Source organism: Schistocerca cancellata, chromosome 3 (assembly GCF_023864275.1).
Source record: "Schistocerca cancellata isolate TAMUIC-IGC-003103 chromosome 3, iqSchCanc2.1, whole genome shotgun sequence".
NCBI lineage: Eukaryota > Metazoa > Arthropoda > Insecta > Orthoptera > Acrididae > Schistocerca > Schistocerca cancellata.
The window spans coordinates 186,940,643-186,959,107 of record NC_064628.1 but is presented as its reverse complement, the minus strand read 5'-3'; the positions used below and the strand labels follow the sequence as shown (position 1 = coordinate 186,959,107).

Genomic DNA, 18,465 nt, shown 5'->3' with positions numbered 1-18,465 from the left:
TGTTTCAGATTGTCAAACCTAACATAAGAGAGAATAGAGAGCCAATACGCAATTTCACAAGGACACTTCAATGTATATGGAAGCAGAGACAGAAAGCAAATACAAAGGTCCTTGAAGGTCAATAAGGAACGGGATACGTGCAATGTGGAGCTACCTGAGACCCTACTGGTCAATGGGTCATGTTAACTACCGTGTACGCCCCAGAGGGTAAAACAAACAAATTCGTCAAGGTCCATAACAAGTAAGAGAGACGGAATAGTAAGAGGAAGGAAGTACAAAGTGCACCCTCACAAACTAGGTGCACAGCGCTGTGTGCTTTAAGGTCACAGAAGTGATAGTGGATTAAAATTTGGTAGTTACTAGGTGTAATTTTTGTATATCTCATGTCGTGTACCAGGGTACTGAGGGTATGTGAAGTTGTTATTGTACGACTGATGAAGAAGTCTTGAGATATTTAATTGTATTCTTTTATGAGGGTTTTCTATTTATGTGCGTATGCACATCTTGTTCGAGAGTATACAGAAGTTTCTGGCGTTGGGATGGTGGCATCAATATATGGTTACAGGTGACAGTCAAGCATGGTTTCACATGTGCAATGTTAATTTAAGTGGAATGATGTGCGGATGAATTACATTCTGGTATTCCAACCGTTTTGGAACAGCTATTATCTGTGTGTTTCAAAAAATGGTAGATAACATGGGTTGTGTTTGTCGGTTTTATCGTCTAAGGAAAAGTAGGTCATGGTTAGGAGCGTTTTAAGACAGTAGTTTTAGGCCAACGAGGAGAGAATGGTTTAAGGTTTCCCAGCCTGAGGTGCCACCACCAGCGAGGATGGCTGCGAGTCACATCATATTACTGGGGCTCCTGCTCCTCTAGAGCTGCAGACGGTAGGCACCTTTCAAGGATAACAACTAGACGGTTGAAATTTCAGTGGAACTGACGGATGTCAGTACCTTCCTGCCAAAACTTTTCTGCGCTGTGTCTTCTGGCCATGTTCATGTGTATGCTGGTGAACGTATACTGAGGTCCTCTGTTTAAAACCTCGCTGGCATATGCGTAGCGTACCTAGTTTTCACTGTACATACGTTGCTAGAGTGCATAGGCGTGTGCGCATGCCTGTATGCTGCAATGAGCGCCCAACACGATGATAGCTCACCTCATAGATAGCAGATTAATGGTCTTCATACGATAAAATTACAGAACGACGCTGGCTATTCAGAGCACGAAGTTTCCCAACTATAGAAAAATTTTGCGTTCTGTCTAGCTGGCGTCGTTCATGAACATGGTTGTGTTAGAAGAAAGTGTGAAATACTTTCTTAGAGATGTGGAAAGAGAGAAGGCGAAGGGAAATCAGATTAAAGTTCTACGACGACGTAATCATTAGAGAAGGAGCACAAAGTCATCTTCACCTGACTTTGGGAAGTACAGGGGTCGGACGAAGATATGGAAACTCAGCGAGAAATGTGTGCTTCATCATAAATGCAGATGCTACTCAAGCTTGCCGGCTGCTCTATCACATTTGAGCACAACGGCAACTGTGCGATGTCCTTAATACATTGAGTGCCAGTGGTTGTCCGAACAATGATCTGTGTAGTTGTGTGCGTTATATACGAGCTATGTGAATTCGAATACAGGCAAACTGTTAGGACCCGTATGGTGGGTGCTTCCGTAACCAATGGAGACGAAATGTTTGGTGTATCAAGAAGCACCATACCGAAGATTTACACGGTATAAAGGCAAAGTGGCAGAAGCATCATTCACTAAGTCACAGAGCGGACGAAATTGTGTGCTGTGCGAGCGTGACAGGCGTTGGTTGGTTGGTTGGTTTGGGGGGAAGGGACCAACCAGCGAGATCATCGATCCCATCGGTTTAAGGAAGGATGGGGAAGGAAGTCGGCCGTGCCGTTTCAAATGAATAATCCCTGAAGCGACTTAGGGAAATCGCGGAAAACCTGAATCAGGATGGCTGGTTCAAAATGGTTCAAATCGCTCTGAGCACTACGGGACTTAACATCTACGGTCATCAGTCCCCTAGAACATAGAACTACTTAAACCTAACTAACCTAAGGACATCACACAACACCCAGTCATCACGAGGCAGAGAAAATCCCTGACCCCGCCGGGAATCGAACCCGGGTGACCCGAGCGCGGGAAGCGAGAACGCTACCGCACGACCGCGAGCTGCGGACAGGATGGCTGGATACGGGATTGAAAACTCGTCCTCCCGGATGCGAGTCCATTGTGCTAACCACTGTGCCACCTCGCTCGGTGTGACAGACGTTAATTGAAGAGGATGACAGCTGCAAAACTCACTGCAGGACTGAAAATCGCAGTCGCAAACGTTGTCAGCACTTAAACAATACGCATTAATCTCCATAAGCAGGAAATTGCAGGGAGAACTGAAATTTCAAAACCGCTTATCAGTGATGCAAATGCCCGTAAAACGTAAACATCGTGTCAGAGCCACGAAACCACGACTACGGAGCGATAGAAGATGAGTCTTGTTCCACACAGTTACCAACTTCCGGTTGAGTTTATGTTCCAAGAGTAAACCACGGTGCGTGTTCGTTGATGACTTAGGCAACCATATGCATGTATTCCACGGGCGACGTGTTTGCTCTGAAAGGTCGCTTTACTACGAACGATAACAGTATGTGACTATTTTGGATAATCGGGACCATTGAATGATACAGTCGTTCACTAAAACCTCCGTTTATAAGCCGTATCACTTCGAATAAAACACTCGACCTTTCGATAGCTGTCTCCACCATTGGCATCAGGAGTTCCAGTCACTGAATGCTATGGGTAGCACAGTGTCCTGCAGAACACCGTGTCAGTCCCAGGTGTCAGAGATTTTTACTCTTAATGATGATGGAAGAGACAGCTATCGAAACCTCGAGTGTTTTATTCGAAGTGACACGGCTTGTAAACCGCGAAGATTTTACTGAAGCACGCCACCGAGAAAGACTCCGAGGATCATGGTACAATGTTTGTTCCCCAGTGGTGATGCCTTGTTCCAAGACGACAGGGCATCTGTTTAGACAACTCTCGTTGTCCAGTAGGACGAGAATGAGTTGTCTCATCTCCGTAGAGCACCAGTCACCAGATCTCAATATTATTGTGCCATTTTGGACTATTTTGGAGAGAGCTGTACATGGTCTCTATCCACTTCCGTCGTAGCTTAACAATATTTTGCTGGAAAAATGGTATAAGATTCTCTCAAAAATCATACAAGACTTGTACTTATCCTCTTCGAGATGACTGGAATCTGTTTTGAAAGTCCGCGGGTTTCATACATCGTATTAGGCATGTCAATGTGTTGTGTTTTTCGTGCTTCCACATTATTGTCCAATCCCGTACATCGACTTTGTCACTTGCTCAAGGGTTTTTAACATTCTACAAAATCAGATGAAACAAAGGTCAGAGTGTAACTATTCTTAGCGACGCGGCCGTACAGTTTCGATAGTTTGGACGTCGCTGCCTGGATTCGTGGAGGCTTTCTGGTGCCGTATCGAATCCTCCCGGCGGATTAAGGACGAGGGCCAGTGTGCCTTCCGGGTGTATGTTTGGTTTTAGGCGGTTTCACACACCAGAATAGGTGAACACAGGGCTAGTGCCCACATCCATCTCTTTTACACGATTTGCTAACCTTTGGAAAACATTCATACAATTTCACGTGGAATTACACTACATACAGACACTTGAGATACTCAGATTTTTTCACAGAGGGGATTAGAGGGTGACCGGATAGGAGTATTTCTACCCTCTACCACTAACGTTAACGAATGACAATTAACACGTCGGCCCAGTAAAGGCAGGGAATCAGGTAAGGATAAAGAAGGTGTGTACTCATTGTCATTCTCCTAGGTGCCAGCAAGTGTATTAACCTGCTGATGGAGGTTTAAATCTCTGAAACGCGTCGTGGAGATATAAACAGTGAGTAGTGTATTAACCAGATAAGACAGATCCTTGAGAAACACAGTATGAAAATCCCTATTCGTCCTCCCACGGCGACAACTACCCTACAAGGTTCTATGAAGGATGATTTGTTGCTAGCAAGAGTATGTGTCCCAGATTCCTAATGGGAGCTGTGGCATGTTCACATTCAGGAAAATCAACACCAACTATTTGTGAACGTTGTAGCGACCATCAACGGCACATATATTTGCTACAATCAAACATGTTATCTGTGTGGGAACATTGCACAGATATGTGCTACTTTATGACTTACAGCCACTTGAAGATTTTCTTCTGTCTCTAACTTTTTCTTGGTATATCAATGATCTTTCATCAGTAATATTATCATATGCCAAGTTTCTTTTGTTTCCAGGAGATATAAACATTGCAATAACTAGCAAATCAAGTATAGTCTTAGAAAAATATGTTAATGATATTTCATGAGCATTAATAAATGGTTCCTAACCAATTGTTTGTCACTAAACTTTGAAAAAACACGCAACATGCAGTTCAGAAATTGTAACGAGTTTCTCACCGGTACATGCCTAAAATATGACGAAACACATACAGAAGTTAGTCTGTGGTGCATTCTTGGGATTACAGCTTCATAATAAATTCGAGTTTAAGGTAAGAGGGCAAGAGAGAGACCTAGAGAAAGGTGGATTGACTCAACAAAGACGAGTTTATGAAAAATGTGGTCTGGAACAAAACAGTAGTAGAAGAAGGATTATGAAACGACAGAGGACAGTGGAGAATCAACTTTAATGTCCCAGTCTCGTGTGATGCTGGATAAAGGAGAAACGAAGACGACGACGACGACGAATAAATTTAGCTGGTAGGAGCACATCACAGAAATGTTGAAGCGCCTATTTGCAATGCTAATGTCGTCAAACCTAAGTGATATAAAAATGACAAAGCTAGCAAACTATGCGCACTTTCATTGCACAACGTCGTACTAAATTTTTTTTTATTTATTTACAACATGCCCCAAACAATATTCTACATGCCCAGGTACAGTGTGTGTGATGTGTGTGTGTTGTATGCTGATGATAATAAGAGAACGGAGAGGGTGAGAGTCGGTACCGGCACACAGCCTGCTCCTCGTGAACCACATCAAGGGGCCCGCCAAGCTCAGTCTCCCTATCCGATGGACGGATCACCGTCAACAGTGATCGGAGAGGTTTGATATCCAAACGAAGACATTCGCGCAAAGTCTGATCATCAGGATCTTTACTACACCGCCTCTCTTCCCCTTGCCGACCAAATACTGCAGCGAAAATTTTCCCACCACCAGGATTGGAACCAGCTTACCGCTTGGTCGGGTGCCACTGCATAAGCGTGAGTTAGCGATTTCGGCCACCGAGATGGATTTCAGGCGACTGCGTTTCTTGGGGTAGCACATCGAGCCAAGCAAAAGGTTATGGGACTAAAAATGTGTATCAAAAATTATGTGTGACGAGAATCCAAGAACAATCTGCAGAGGCCTGTTTAGGAACCTAGAGACATTAACTACTACTTCCCAATTATTTATTCCTTAATGAAATTTGTCATTAATGGGATGGGATCAGTACTACAAATATGAATTATCTTCACAAAGATTTAAATTCACTTACTTTGGTCCAAAAAGGTGTCCATTTTTCAGGAACGCACATTTTAAATAACTTGCTAGCGCCCATACAAAGTTTAACTTCTAATAAAGTTCATTTAAAGAGGCGACTAAAGGATATATCGGTGGTCAGCTCCTTCCCCTCCGCCCATGAATTTCGTAGTAGAATCAACTGACGTGTGTATGTCACTAATAACATCAAATAACTCGACTGTTAATACAACATGACTTTTGCACAAATTCAGTGCAGTAATACGATCATTATAAATAAGTTACTTAAAGTGATTTGTATGTTTGATGGTGCACGGCTACACTATCCTAAGAAATATCATATGCACCTGTGCGTATTGAACATATACATGTTTTATGGTAAAATTTCTAATTACATTTTAGATTAAGATATGTTTAATTTCTTTGCTCATTCCACATCCACGACATAATTTCCTTTAGGATCAGTGGAAGATACATCAGCATATTTATTTTTCACTGTAAATATTTATTTGTAAATGCGAAAATCTTAGGTTAGGCTTTACCGTGCCTCTTATTGACATTAAATGAAACACAAATTTACTATTACCGGTCACTGTTTATACCTCCACGACGCGTTTCAGAGATTTAAACCTCCATCAGCAGGTGGATTTTCATTTGTTAGTATGACATGTGTGTGTGTGTGTTGTGTTACGATTTTTTGGAGGAACTTACTGCGCTGTCTCCTGTGGTCACAGGTTCCTTTCATTATCGAAACACATTACAAGTGTACTGTCATATTTTGTAAACAAATATTTGTTAACGAAATTTGACATTATACATTTGATGTGTTACGACAGTGAAAAGAACCTGTGACCTCTGAAGACGGTGTTATAAGTTCCTCCAAAAATTTTAGCACAACACAAACGCACACACAAACACACACACACACACACACACACACACACACACACACATACACACATGTCATAATAACAAATGTAAATCTACCTGATGATGGAGGTTTAAACCTTTGAAATGGGCCATGGAGATGAATATTTATTGTGTATTCTTTTTTTCTGATGTTTAGTGTTCTTGAGGATCTCACCACAATAGGTCTATTGGAACGAAACTTACATATGATCTAATCTTAGCTCCCACCTCATAGTTCTATGAGACTGTATTTGCGGAAGCAGTGGAATTTCGATTAGCAGAGCATGTAATAAATCGTGAGAGGGTATTTAATTTCGACACGGCAAGGTATCTGACACTTGCCAAAACTAGACTACAAAGAAGTAGCCAAGTATTGCCATCACCGACACATAACGTTAGAACTGGACTATTTTAGTCAATTCTTGACCTCCCATAACAAGTGTGTATCTACAAGGTGAAGTAGAGACTCTGTACTCGGAATGAAGAAGCAGACTTCACCAACTTCTTGTTGGGAAGCGATGTCAAAATGACGTGTCTTCCATAAAAATCGATGCGAGCATAGATCTCGATAGCAGTCAATAAAAGCTTCATCGAAGATTTATCGCAGACACATCACTTTGGAGCAATTAGTTATAACTAAATTTACCTTTCTGCAATTTTTTCCACATAGATATAGGAAACTTTGTAATTTGTAAGGTAGTCGAATTAAATAGGGTGATGCTGCGGGAATTAGATTAGGAAATGAGACGCTTAAAGTAGTAAATGAGTTTTACTATTTGGGGATCAAAATAACTGATGATGGTCGAAGTAGAGAGGATATAAAATGTAGACTGCCAATAGCAAGGAAAGCGTTTCCGAAGAAGAGAAATTAGTTAACATCGAGAATAGATTTAAGTGTCAGGAAGTGGTTTCCGAAAGTATTTGTAGCCATGTATGGAAGTGAAACGTGGACGATAAACAGTTTAGACAAGAAGAGAATTGAAGCTTTCGAAATGTGGTGCTACAGAAGAATGCTGAGAATTAGATGGGTAGATCACATAACTAATGAGGAGGTACTGAATAGAATTGGAGAGAAATTTGTGGCACAACTTGACTAGAAGAAGGGATCGGTTAGTAAGGCATATTCTGAGGCATCAAGGGATCACCAATTTAGTACTGGAGGGCAGCTTGGAGGGTAACAATCGTAGAGGGAGACCATGAGGTGAATACACTAAGCAGACTCTGAAGGATGTAGGTTGCAGTAGACACTAGGAGATGAAGAAGCTTGCACAGGATAGAGTAGCATGGAGAGCTGCATCAAACCAGTCTCTGGACTGAAGACCACAACAAGAAGGTAGGTTTAATAAAACTGAAGGGTTGTTAAAAAATATCACTTAAATAAGTTATAAATACGAAAAATATGGCTGATTTTTTACAACCATTTTCTCGGTTACTACAGTATTTTCTGTTGTGATCAGAGTAAGTATTTTTGAGAAGTTTTAGACGTTAGACGAATTGATAAATCTCTTTGTAGGCTACGCTTACGTTCTTTATTACAGTTGAAACTACGTATTTTCAGTGACTGTAAGCTGATATGCAGCATACTGCACTTAATACAGTAGTTTCTAGCAAACTAACCAATAATTGTTGTTTCTTTCGTGTGTCCTTCACACCTTTTCGAGCTGCGATATCCTGCAATCGTCAGCCGGCATTGAGTCACAGCATTGCTCAATAAATCTGAGGGTAACTTAAAACAAGAACAATACTTGTACTGTAGGTTCTGTGTTACACTACAATCAGTACTTTTTGAAAGACAAAGTCTTAATATAGGTTTGCCTATACCGCACATTGTCTACTTAGGGTGTCAGAATTTAATTGCAACCATCTTTCTACAATTCCTTGGTCCATAATGTCTTGGAAATCGTCAGGGACAAAGAATTTCTCGCTCGTATCCATGGACAGAGGCAATGAGTGACGGGAGGGCGGGGTGGAGGAAGCGAATTGTGACGTATATCCAGTTTCCACGGGTATTAGAAACGTGTGCTTTCTCTTTTCTTTCCTTTCCATTTAACCAGACTGAGCCACAGTAACGTGAGGCGCGACAGCTAGTTATTTATAAACCAAATCCCAAATTACAAACTCATCGTGAGAACCTTGTTAATACACTCCTGGAAATTGAAATAAGAACACCGTGAATTCATTGTCCCAGGAAGGGGAAACTTTATTGACACATTCCTGGGCTCAGATACATCACATGATCACACTGACAGAACCACAGGCACATAGACACATGCAACAGAGCATGCACAATGTCGGCACTAGTGCAGTGTATATCCACCTTTCGCAGCAATGCAGGCTGCTATTCTCCCATGGAGACGATCGTAGAGATGCTGGATGTAGTCCTGTGGAACGGCTTGCCATGCCATTTCCACCTGGCGCCTCAGTTGGACCAGCGTTCGTGCTGGACGTGCAGAACGCGTGAGACGACGCTTCATCCAGTCCCAAACATGCTCAATGGGGGACAGATCCGGAGATCTTGCTGGCCAGGGTAGTTGACTTACACCTTCTAGAGCACGTTGGGTGGCACGGGATACATGCGGACGTGCATTGTCCTGTTGGAACAGCAAGTTCCCTTGCCGGTCTAGGAATGGTAGAACGATGGGTTCGATGACGGTTTGGATGTACCGTGCACTATTCAGTGTCCCCTCGACGATCACCAGTGGTGTACGGCCAGTGTAGGAGATCGCTCCCCACACCATGATGCCGGGTGTTGGCCCTGTGTGCCTCGGTCGTATGCAGTCCTGATTGTGGCGCTCACCTGCACGGCGCCAAACACGCATACGACCATCATTGGCACCAAGGCAGAAGCGACTCTCATCGCTGAAGACGACACGTCTCCATTCGTCCCTCCATTCACGCCTGTCGCGACACCACTGGAGGCGGGCTGCACGATGTTGGGGCGTGAGCGGAAGACGGCCTAACGGTGTGCGGGACCGTAGCCCAGCTTCATGGAGACGGTTGCGAATGGTCCTCGCCGATACCCCAGGAGCAACAGTGTCCCTAATTTGCTGGGAAGTGGCGGTGCGGTCCCCTACGGCACTGCGTAGGATCCTACGGTCTTGGCGTGCATCCGTGCGTCGCTGCGGTCCGGTCCCAGGTCGACGGGCACGTGCACCTTCCGCCGACCACTGGCGACAACATCGATGTACTGTGGAGACCTCACGCCCCACGTGTTGAGCAATTCGGCGGTACGTCCACCCGGCCTCCCGCATGCCCACTATACGCCCTCGCTCAAAGTCCGTCAACTGCACATACGGTTCACGTCCACGCTATCGCGGCATGCTACCAGTGTTAAAGACTGCGATGGAGCTCCGTATGCCACGGCAAACTGGCTGACACTGACGGCGGCGGTGCACAAATGCTGCGCAGCTAGCGCCATTCGACGGCCAACACCGCGGTTCCTGGTGTGTCCGCTGTGCCGTGCGTGTGATCATTGCTTGTACAGCCCTCTCGCAGTGTTCGGAGCAAGTATGGTGGGTCTGACACACCGGTGTCAATGTGTTCTTTTTTCCATTTCCAGGAGTGTATTAGTATTTACAATATAGGGAGTTCTAGAGGGTTTAACCTGTGGGGGAAGAAAGAAGAGATTGGAATACATTCAATAAATAATGAAGGAATTTGGGAGCCTCTGCTACTCTGAGATGAAGAGTTTGGCACTGGGAGGAATTCATGTTGGGCCACATGAAACCAATCAGAAGACGGTTAAAAAAATACCCTTCTGATTTGAAGTGTTACACCCATCATTGTAAATAATAACAACTCAACAAGGTACAGATTATGTTCCTATTGCGGGTTTTTGAATAATATGTTGCTCTGGAAATGTGCAAGCCATGTCTGAGCTGATTTATGCAAAGTGATTCGGAATGAATGTGTGGTGCTGTATGGTCTCAGGCATCATGGATTTTTCAGAAGAAGGAAAGAACAGAGATTTCTGGCTATGACGAGGTGAGAGAAATCCTACAAGTACATTCCTGGGAAGAGAATTAGACGTGGTGTTATCAAAGGAACTATTCCGGTATTCGATCAAGCGAAATCAAAGGAAATCTAAGTCTGGATTTCTGAACCCAGATCCTTCTTAATGTGAATACAATGCCTAAACCATCTTTCCAGTTTCTTCTGCTGCCTATAATGGATTATTCTAGATGCTCTAAACTGCCCTCCTTGAAAAGCAGCCAGTACAACAGAGAGTTGAACACGTGAAATCGAAAGCTTGATTAAACACATTTAGTGAGAGAGGTTGGAGGAGGAGATGGGTAGAGAGATGGGGAGGAGTAAATAAAAAGAGAAAAGAAAGAAGAGATGGACGAAACAACGACTTGCTTATCAACATGTCCCAATAACTATGCGAGGTTCTTCCACCTGACAGTTCCACAACTGAACCTGCCAAATGGGTCAGCGATTTCTTCACGATGCCTCTGGTAGGCATCTAATGGATGAAATATAGGCATGCATAAGAGCTACCCAGAATAACAGCGCACAGGAACTCATGAGAAACGTGTTGTATTCTGTGCTGTAACGTCTAGTTTTAGTTTGTAGGTATCGCCAAATATCAATTTGGTGTTCTAAGTTTTCTTTGTACGTTTAATAAAACATTTATTAAAAAGCAAGTACACCGTATTTTTCACTGATTTCTCAGTTATGTCACAATTTTCAGGATTATCAGTGACTGATACAGCCTGTAAGTTATTTGTAATTATCTTAGTGGTATTTTGTTAAGCTATATTATTGTATCTCCTGATCAGTGTTTTCTTTTTCATTTGTGTCACAGGGAAGACACGAGGTTCAGCAAGTGCATGATGTACAACGTGACTGGCGTAGGTGACTTCACCAATGCTTCAACTGTTCCATGCCAGCAAGGCTGGGACTACGACGACACATGGTACGCGCTGACAGCTGCGTCACAGATGAACTGGGTCTGTGATCAAAGTCACGTCGTCAGTAACGTCCTATTCTACGCACAGATTATCGGAGCCATACTGGGGTTGTTCTTCGGATACATAGGCGACCGGTAAGAAAGTACTCACACTATAGTATATCTAAGGTAGCAGGCAAAATTGTAGAATCACATACTTCTATTTAATGGGAAAAATTCAATGCTTTCTGACGGCCATAAAGGACGAGACAAAAACATTCGTCGAGAACTGGAATAGAGAGATTATGATTAAAATATGTTGTTACTCTAGTTATTTTTCGACTGTAATACCAACGTTGTACAGTGCTACGGTCAAAATCTATCTCCACCTTATCCACAGGATAGATTTCGCTTGAATGAGTGATACAGATGACGTACTCTGATTTTTTGGTGAAGAATTGAATACTGAAGGAATCTGTAATAACCTAACTATGAAACTGAATATTGTAATTCAACAGACTGTGTGGAACAAATTGAGGAATGACAGTGGAGGTTCCACACAACCATCTTGACAGTTAAATATTCACCGATGTGTTAGCAAGGAGTTCGTGTTGACTTTATTAAAATTTTGAAATAATCAGATATTTTAATTGTAAAGTCCCATGAATAACTTAGATGACAAAGTCAAAACTTCAAAAGGCTAACACTGAAAAGGAAGTCAACACCGCAGAGAGAAATCGGATTCACTGTTAGAGACTGCACGAAGCTGATCAACAGCTGAAAATTATAATTATATAGTTTATTTAGGTGTTTCAGTCAGAATATAAAAGTAAATGTTACGACTAACACAAGAATTAAATTTTCAGTTCCTGTTATTTTTTGCTATAGAATTTATTGATATCCATACTTTTGTTGTTTGTCTATTCTACACTAACGAAAAAACTCGTGATAGTGACAAAAACTACTAGTGACAAAAACTAGCTCATATGACAATACGACGCTGTCAGAAAACCACAAAGAGATTACCAAAAATGATCATGTCCATCGAAGGCTACGTTCGTGAATCTATAACCATGTAGTTGTTGTTGTTGTGGTCTTCAACCTGAAGACTAGTACGATGTAGATCTCCATGCTGTTCTATTCTGTGCAAGCCTCTTCATCTTCAAATGACTACTGCAACCTACATCTTTCTGAATCTGCTTACCGTATTCATCTCTTGCTCTCTCTCTCTCTCTCTCTCTCTCTCTCTCTCTCTCTCTATGATTTTTACGCCCCATACTTCGCTCCAAAACTGAATTAGTGAGCCTTTGATATCTCAGAATTTATCCTGTCAGCCGATATGTGCTACAAATTTCTTGTGTCCCCAAGTCTATTCAATACCTTCTCATTAGTTACATAATCTACCCATTTAATATTTAGCATTCTTTTGTAGCATCCCATTTCAAAACGCTCTACTGTCTACACTGTTTACCTTTCATATTTAAGTTCCAAACGTGGATACATTCCAGACAAATAAATTCAAAAAAGAGTTCCTAACGCTTAAATCTATGTTCGATGTTAAATTCCTTGCCTTCACAAAGTTCTTTTGCTATCCTAATAGCAAACCTCATCTACTACAAGTGTCTCGTTTTCTAATCTAATTCCCTCAGCATTACCTGGTTTAATTCGACTACATTTCGTTATCGTTGTATTGTGTTTGTAGATGTTCATTTTGTATCCTCCTTTCAAGAGAGTATCCATTCCGTTGAACAGTTCGTGCAACAGTTCATGCTCTTCGACTCTTGTGTCTGCAGTATGGTTTCTGTACAAGTTGTATGTAGCTACTCGCTTCCTGCTTTACCCCTGATACCTTCACAATATCAAAGAGATCATTCTGGTCAAGGCTGTCAAAGGCTTTCTCTAAATCTACAAATGCTAAAAACGTAAGTTTACCTTTCCTTAATCTATCTTCCAAGATAAGTCGTAGGTCTACCTTTCCTTAATCGATCTTCTAAGATAAGTCTTAGGGTCAGTATTGCATCGCATGTTCTTACATTTCTCCGCAATCTAATCTGGCCTTACCCGTGGTCGCCTTCTACCAGTTTCTGCATTCGTCTGTAAAGAATTCATGTCAGCATTTTGCAACCATCACTTATTAAACTAGTAGTTCAATAATTTTCACACCTGTCAGTACCTGCTTTCTTCTTGAAGTCTGAGGATATTTGACTTATCCCATACACCTTGCACACCAGATGGAAGAGTTTTCCCATGGTGCTCCCCTAAGGCTGTCAAGGCTATCAGTACACAAAATTCATTTATAATGTTGTCTTGCGATCAGTGACAGATATTAAAAACAGTTGAACATAGCAAAAGCTAGACAGCTAAGGCTCATATTAATGAGCGATCGGTTTCAACATGTGCTATGCAGAATCCAAGGACGCAAGAGAACAGTGGTCCACCCAAAACACAACACGGTTGACGATACACCGTGTATATTAGGTATCAACATATCAGGCACTCACCCAAAGTGAAAAGTGCGCGGCTCTGTGATCCGTTGCTACTGCCTGGTGCCACAATTTACTGTTTGGTCACAAACGATCACTTTAAACAGGAAAAGTCTCTGCGACGATCATCCAACTCCAGCACCTGACCAAACTGGAGTAACTCCCGACAAAATAGCTCACATGAAAAAGAGTGAAAACAGTAAAAATCCAGTTCGATACGAGTCATGAGTAATTAAGTAAACGTCGTCGCCAGTCCATACAGTACTGAAGAGTTAAGAAGATCGATCCACAGTTGAAGGAACACAAAGATGCTGTCTTGAATGGTACCATTACTGAACAAATGAAGCAGCTTGGCCCTGCAGACCTAAAATGGATTGTACTGTTATTGAGCTGTTGTATTAATATCACGCACATCCCGAAACTCTGGGGAAAGCCAAGGTGGTAGCCCTACTAAAACTAGGAAAAGAACCTACAAATCCTCAAAACTTCACGCCTGTATCACTTCCGTGTCAATTCTGCAAAAAACTTGCAAGAACAGTTCTTCATACAATTACTGGCACAACAGAGGCGCAAATCGTTCCAGAACAAGAAGAAGTTATGCCTGGTAAAACATGTTATCGCCAAATACTCAATCTCACCCAATATCTATAGGATGACTTTGAACGAAAGCAGATAACTGACGTTGCTGATGCAGATCTCCTGGCTGCCTCTAATACTATCAATCACCAACATCTGTCCATTAAGTTTCATAACATGGTTAAGGACTTGCGAATGACAAAATTAGTGGAATCTCACCTTCAAAATAGATGTTTCCATGTGACGCTACAGGAGAGGAATAGCTGCTGGAGAAAGCAAAAGTGTGGTCTGCTCCAAGACAGTGACCTGTCACCAGTTTTATACAACATCTATATAACAGTTTATGCAAGTGGATGATACTATCATGACAGTACAATTAAAAAGATTAAAGAAAGTGGAAGGGAGTTTAATGCAGACACTCTATGACTTAGCCGTCTAGTACAGAGAACATTTCTTCAAGAAAAATCACTGTAAAACTTATGTGCGCGCGTTCCATCTTAGAAATAAAAGTGATGTGGCAGACCGAGGAGTTGAACAGTGGTGACTCGTCGGTATACTTGCGTAACCAGCTTGGCGAGAGTCCGACATCGCGTAGGCACAGTGGAAACGTTAGGGGTGAAGTATGTGCGAGGGATAATACCACCCGAAAACTCATCAGCACGAAATGCGGAGCTCAGCCTCAAATTCTCAGAACATCGGCTTTCCCACTTTGTTTCTCTCCAGCAGAGTATGCAACCCTGCACACAGCAAAGTCTATAACGGAAAAAAGTCGCGGCACCAAGAAGTAGTCGTGCAACTTAAACGAAAGTTGGTAGCCGTGTTTCTACAGCTGAAAGATGATGTCTATTCAGATTTTGCGCCTGTCGCATAAGAGTGTCGCTAGTAGCGTCACTACGAGATTGAAGATCAGGTTTGCTTTAAGTACACGCTGTAACGACCATGAGCGTTAGTTACCTGTGAGACTTGAAGTTGTGAGTTGACGTTAGTCAAGAATGCCTTTATGGTGACAAAGACGGCATTAACAACACTTCACTGAAGTTGAACGAGGTCGTGTAATAGGGCTACGAGAAACTGGATGTTCCTTCTGCGATATTGCAGAAAGGCTTAGCGGGAATGTAGCAGTCATAAATGATTGATTGTAGTAGCGATCATGAGAACGTACGGTCGCAAGAAAACTGGGCCCCAGACAGCAACATAGCACTACAGACAGGGAAGACTATCGTGTTCGCTATCGTGACGCATCGCACTGCATCTGCAGCAGCAACGTGAGCAGAAGTTGGCCCAGTGACACAACTAATCCTTACAAACCGGGTACTTCAAGAAGAGCTGCGAGACAGACGCACTGTAGCGTGCATTCGCCATTTGAGATTTCAGTGGTGTCAAGCGAGAACTCACTGGAGAACAGGAGGTAGGTCTATTGTGTTTTCTGATGAAAGCTGGTTCCTCGTCGAGCCAGTGTTCGCCGTGTGTTGGTTAGAAGGAAACCAGGTGAGAGGCTACAACCAACCTGTCTGCGCACTGGACGTACAGCTGGAGCTATGTTCTGGGATGGGATTTCGTGTGACAACAGGAGCACTCTCGTGGCTGTTCCACGCACTGTGACTGAAAATTTGTACGTCAGTCCAGTGATTCAACCCGTTGCGCTGCCATTCATGAACAGCTTTCCAAGGGGTGTTTTCCAACAGGATAAGGCTTGTCCAGATACGCTGTTGTAGCCCAACATGCTCTACAGAGTATCGACGTATTGCCAAGGCCTACTCGGTCATCAGACGATCATCGGACGGCACTCCAGCGTCATTCAAAACCAGAATTAACCGTCCCTGTGTTGATCAAGTATAACAGGCCTTTAATTCCATCCCACAGATATTCGATACCTAAACAATACAATGCATGCACATTTGTATGCTTCCCTTCATCACTCTGGCGGTTACACCTGTTATGTACTAGCATTTTACATTTTCATTAGCTCGTCTCATGCGTACATTAACCTATGATCTTGCAATGGTAGTCATCCAAACATGACACTTAGACAAATATGTTCCCGAAATTTCATTACTCTATACTAATATTTTTTTTGTACTGCGATTTTTTTATGTCGGTGTATGCCGTGGCAGTTAATGAGACAGTGTGCGTAGTGTCTGTCTGCCCGCGTGAAATACGTCGAGAAAAGTTATGGCAAAACTGTATTAGACGCATATAAAGCCTAAAGAATAACTGACTGCTGGGAATCACCTATCGTTTCTGACATGGAGGCCGCCAAAGCGCTGAAGAACTGGCATCACACAGTGCAATAACATCCTAAAAATATGGAGATGTGTAGCTTGAAGTTCATTTGAGTGTGGTGCAATACAATATCGACAATATTTAATGATATGCACAAAAATAGGCAAACCTTGCAGAGTGGGAGACCTTATCATAGCAAATGACAAAGCTATCCAAGTGGCTGAGGATTGGACGTGTGCAGTACAGTTTCTGATACACACACGTAAAGTAAATAAGTAAATTAGTTTCTGATGTTTGCTTATTCTCTGGAATTAGTACACGGTGTCGTAGGTGCATTAGAGTAACGAGCTCCCTCGTCAACTTTGTTAACTTCCACAGAGCACTTGAGAGATTCGTAAAAAAAGTTCTCTGAAACAGAAAGTTAGGTAAGATAAAATTGTTCTCATTTATCACTCTGGACGCACAAGATTGTAAAACACTACAATTTACGTAAGTGATGCTATGTTATCAACTTACTTCCACTCAGAGATCAGTGAAAATTTGGTACACATAATGAGATTCTCACTCTGCAGCGGAGTGTGCGCTGATATGGAACTTCCTGGCAGATTAAAACTGTGTGCCGGACCGAGACTCGAACTCGGGACCTTTGCCTTTCGCGGGCCAGTGCTCTACCACTTGCCCGCGAAAGGCAAAGGTCCAGAGTTCGAGTCTCGGTGCGGCACACAGTTTTAATCTGCCAGGAAGTTTCATATCAGCGCACACTCCACTGCAGAGTGAAAATCTCATTCTGGAAACCCCAGGCTGTGGCTAAGCCATGTCTCCTCAATATCCTTTCTTTCAGGAGTGCTAGTTCTGCTAGGTTCGCAGGAGACCTTCTGTAAAGTTTGGAAGGCAGGAGACGAGGTACTGGCAGAAGTAAAGCTGTGAGGACGGGGCGTGAGTCGTGCTTGGGTAGCTCAGTTGGTAGAGCACTTGCCCGCGAAAGGCAAAGGTCCCGAGCTCGAGTCTCGGTCCGGCACACAGTTTTAATCTGCCAGGAAGTTTCATTCGGTACACAAGAAGCAAGGTGACAGACGTTTTCGAACTACAGTTCCTACCAACCACCCAGTATATTTAGTAGTCTATTTTGTGTCAATCTAAAGGTCAATAAGAAATTTGAAGGTGGATCTTCCTGCACTACAGTGTAATATTAGTATTACTAGTATCATTAGTAGTAGTTGTATTCATCTGTGTATCTCTTCTACATAGATACTAGACATGTTTTGGTATTACAGTTTAAGAACAACACAAATAAAGTAGTTCACATATACAGACATTTACAGATTTACAGCTCTAGAATGACAAGGGTGGGACAGGTCGTCAGCTATGACCATGACATCCTGGAATTTGCCTATAGCGATTTAGGTAAAGCACGGAAAACCTCAATTATGATTGCTGTATGATGATTCCTTTAACCTCCTTTGATAATTTATTGTACAGTTTTATTCCTTGATAAAAATGCTGTTTTCAGTTTTATATTTATTTCCTCTTAGTATATGCAAGTACAATCTTGTTCCACGGCCATACACTGAGCTGTTTGTACAGTAATTATAAATGTCATTTTTGATATGTACAGCCGATTGGTAAATATATTTTCATGGTGCAGTTAACATGCCCAGTGTTTTGAACAGATCTTCATAATGTGCTCGAGTTCTATTTTCGGTTATTATTCTTATGGCCCTTATCTGCAGTTTGAAAAGTGTGTTCATATTTTATGCATTTGTTCCATAGAAAGCAATGCCATAGCTAAGGATTGAATGTACATACGAACAGAATGTATCTAAAAGACA

The 18,465-nt window shown here is 42.5% G+C and overlaps 1 protein-coding gene across 1 annotated transcript in view; it reads left to right on the top strand.

Annotated features, from left to right (window-relative positions):
• Positions 1-18,465, top strand: part of LOC126176192 (organic cation transporter 1-like) — a 180,318-nt gene that overhangs the window by 42,709 nt on the left and 119,144 nt on the right. Inside the window, exon 3 of the mRNA XM_049923336.1 lies at positions 11,271-11,510. Coding sequence (XP_049779293.1) covers positions 11,271-11,510 — 240 coding nt within the window. The remainder of the gene's footprint in view (positions 1-11,270; positions 11,511-18,465) is intronic.